The sequence below is a fragment of the Octodon degus genome, unplaced genomic scaffold (assembly GCF_000260255.1).
Source record: "Octodon degus isolate 3935 unplaced genomic scaffold, OctDeg1.0 scaffold00021, whole genome shotgun sequence".
NCBI lineage: Eukaryota > Metazoa > Chordata > Mammalia > Rodentia > Octodontidae > Octodon > Octodon degus.
The window spans coordinates 18509377-18511572 of record NW_004524597.1 but is presented as its reverse complement, the minus strand read 5'-3'; the positions used below and the strand labels follow the sequence as shown (position 1 = coordinate 18511572).

The 2196-nt window shown below is 40.7% G+C and overlaps 2 protein-coding genes across 3 annotated transcripts in view; one reads left to right on the top strand and one right to left on the bottom strand.

The window, feature by feature from the left end:
- The window catches only part of LOC105741741 (40S ribosomal protein S3a-like), an 888-nt gene extending 250 nt beyond the window's left edge, over window positions 1-638 (top strand). The window contains 2 exon segments of the mRNA XM_012513984.1: window positions 1-24; window positions 26-638. The exon segment at window positions 1-24 is cut by the window's left edge and continues 6 nt beyond it. Coding sequence (XP_012369438.1) covers window positions 1-24; window positions 26-638 — 637 coding nt within the window.
- Znrf3 (zinc and ring finger 3) overlaps window positions 1-2196 on the bottom strand; it is a 153343-nt gene that overhangs the window by 127423 nt on the left and 23724 nt on the right. The window lies entirely within an intron of this gene.

Below are 2196 nucleotides of genomic sequence, written 5' to 3'. Positions count from 1 at the left end.
CCAAGGAACCAAAATTGCATCTGATGCTCAAAGGTCGTGTGTTTGAAGTGAGCCTTGCTGACCTGCAGAATGATGAAGTTGCCTTTAGAAAATTCAAGCTAATTACTGAAGATGTTCAGGGCAAAAACTGCCTGACTAACTTCCATGGCATGGACCTCACCCGGGACAAATTGTGTTCCATGGTCAAAAAATGGCAGACCATGATTGAAGCTCATGTTGAGGTCAAGACTACCGATGGTTACTTGCTTCAACTGTTCTGTGTTGGCTTTATTAAAAAACGCAACAATCAGATACGGAAGACCTCTTACGCTCAGCACCAACAGGCCCGCCAGACCCGGAAGAAGATGGTGGAAATCATGACCCGGGAGGTGCAGACAAATGACTTGAAGGAAGTGGTCAATAAACTGATTCCAGACAGTGTTGGGAAAGACATAGCAAAGGCTTGCCAATCTATTTACCCTTTTCATGATGTCTTCATCAGAAAAGTAAAAATGCTGAAGAAGCCCAAGTTTGAATTGGGAAAACTCATGAAGCTTCATGGTGAAGGTAGCAGCTCTGGAAAGGCTACTGGGGATGAGACTGGAGCTAAAGTTGAACGAGCTGATGGATATGAACCACCAGTGCAAGAGTCCATTTAAGAGCTGGTGAGATGGCTCAGTGGTCTAAAGCACCTACTTAGAACAAGCTTAGCAGAGCACAGGGACCGTGGTTCAATCCCCCAGCACCACATGCTAGCCAGCCCCGCCCCCTGGTGGGCTGAGCTGGCCACACACACACACACACACACACACACACACACACAATAAATAAATAAGTTAATTTTTTTAAAAAAGCGCCAAAAACATTAAAAAAAAAAAAAGAGTCCGTTTAAGAGCCAGATTTTTAATAGTGCTAAATAAAGTCCTATTTGTGATGGAAAAAAAAAAAAAGTAAAGAGACCAAGAGATGGTAGGAAGAAAGAAGAGAGAAGGTATGAAAACAAGAATTAAGAAGTGTTATGTACATGTATCAACTTTCACAATGAATGCAATCATTATGTATTGCAAATATATACTAATAAAAATAAAAAATTGGCCTTATTGTGTTATTATATAACTTAGTTAAACTTTAAAAGTTATTACTTATACATATTAACTATATTACATGTCTTTTCTTCCTTATTTTTAATCATTTTATTGAGAAACAAATAGCAGTGAGACAATTTCAAAATTCATTAGTCGTATATTACATGTCTTATGTGTAATACAAGACAACGCCTTTCTGCTCAATGCAGCCCAAGCAAGTCAAAAACCAAAGAGCTTTCTTCTCTCACTGAATGACACTTCTAGGAACATAAGCGCAGAGACCTAAGTTAAACACGCATTCTATACTTACAAGGACAAGCTTGGTCTCAATGGAAGCATCCATAGCAGAGGTGGTAAACCAGTCCAACATGATGCCTCTAGGAAAGGTTCAGGGTTCAAAACCTGCTGGCTCCATGCTGTTGCCCATTCTCATCATGGAGCAAGTGTGCTGAAGGTATCAACTAAGATTTAAGACAGAGCTTTCAGAGCTCTGTCAAATTGTTAAGAAATCTAAAAAGGGGGGCTGGGTAAATAGCTCAGCGGTCTAAGTAGTTGCATGGCAAGCACAATAACCTCAGTTCCATCCCAAGTTCCGCATGCTGTGCCAGCCCCAAAACCCTAGGCATGCCAGGGTAGCCTTGAAACTGAGCGTGTAAATATCAAACATCTTAGGCATAACATGGAACACGTACTTTTTATCAAGGTTTTTTTTTTGTTTTGTTTTGTTTTGTTTTGTTTTGTTTTTGTACTGGGGATTGAACTCAGGACTCTGCGCTTGCCAGGCAAGTGCTTATTGTACTGAGCCATCTCCCCAGCCCCTTCATCAAGTATTGATATGTTAAATTTTAAGTCCCTACAAAATATGATGAAAAAAACATTTAAAAATTATAATATATTTTAAAAATAGGCATAAAGAATCATATAATTCTTACATTTACACATAAGTCCAGAAATCTGGGCTGGTGAGATGGCTCAGTGGTCTAAAGCACCTACTTAGAACAAGCTTAGCAAAGCACAGGGACCGCGGTTCAATCCCCCAGCACCACATACCAGCCAGCCCTGCCCCCTGGTGGGCTGAGCTGGCCATCCACCCACCCACCCACCCACACACACACACACAAATTAAAAAAAA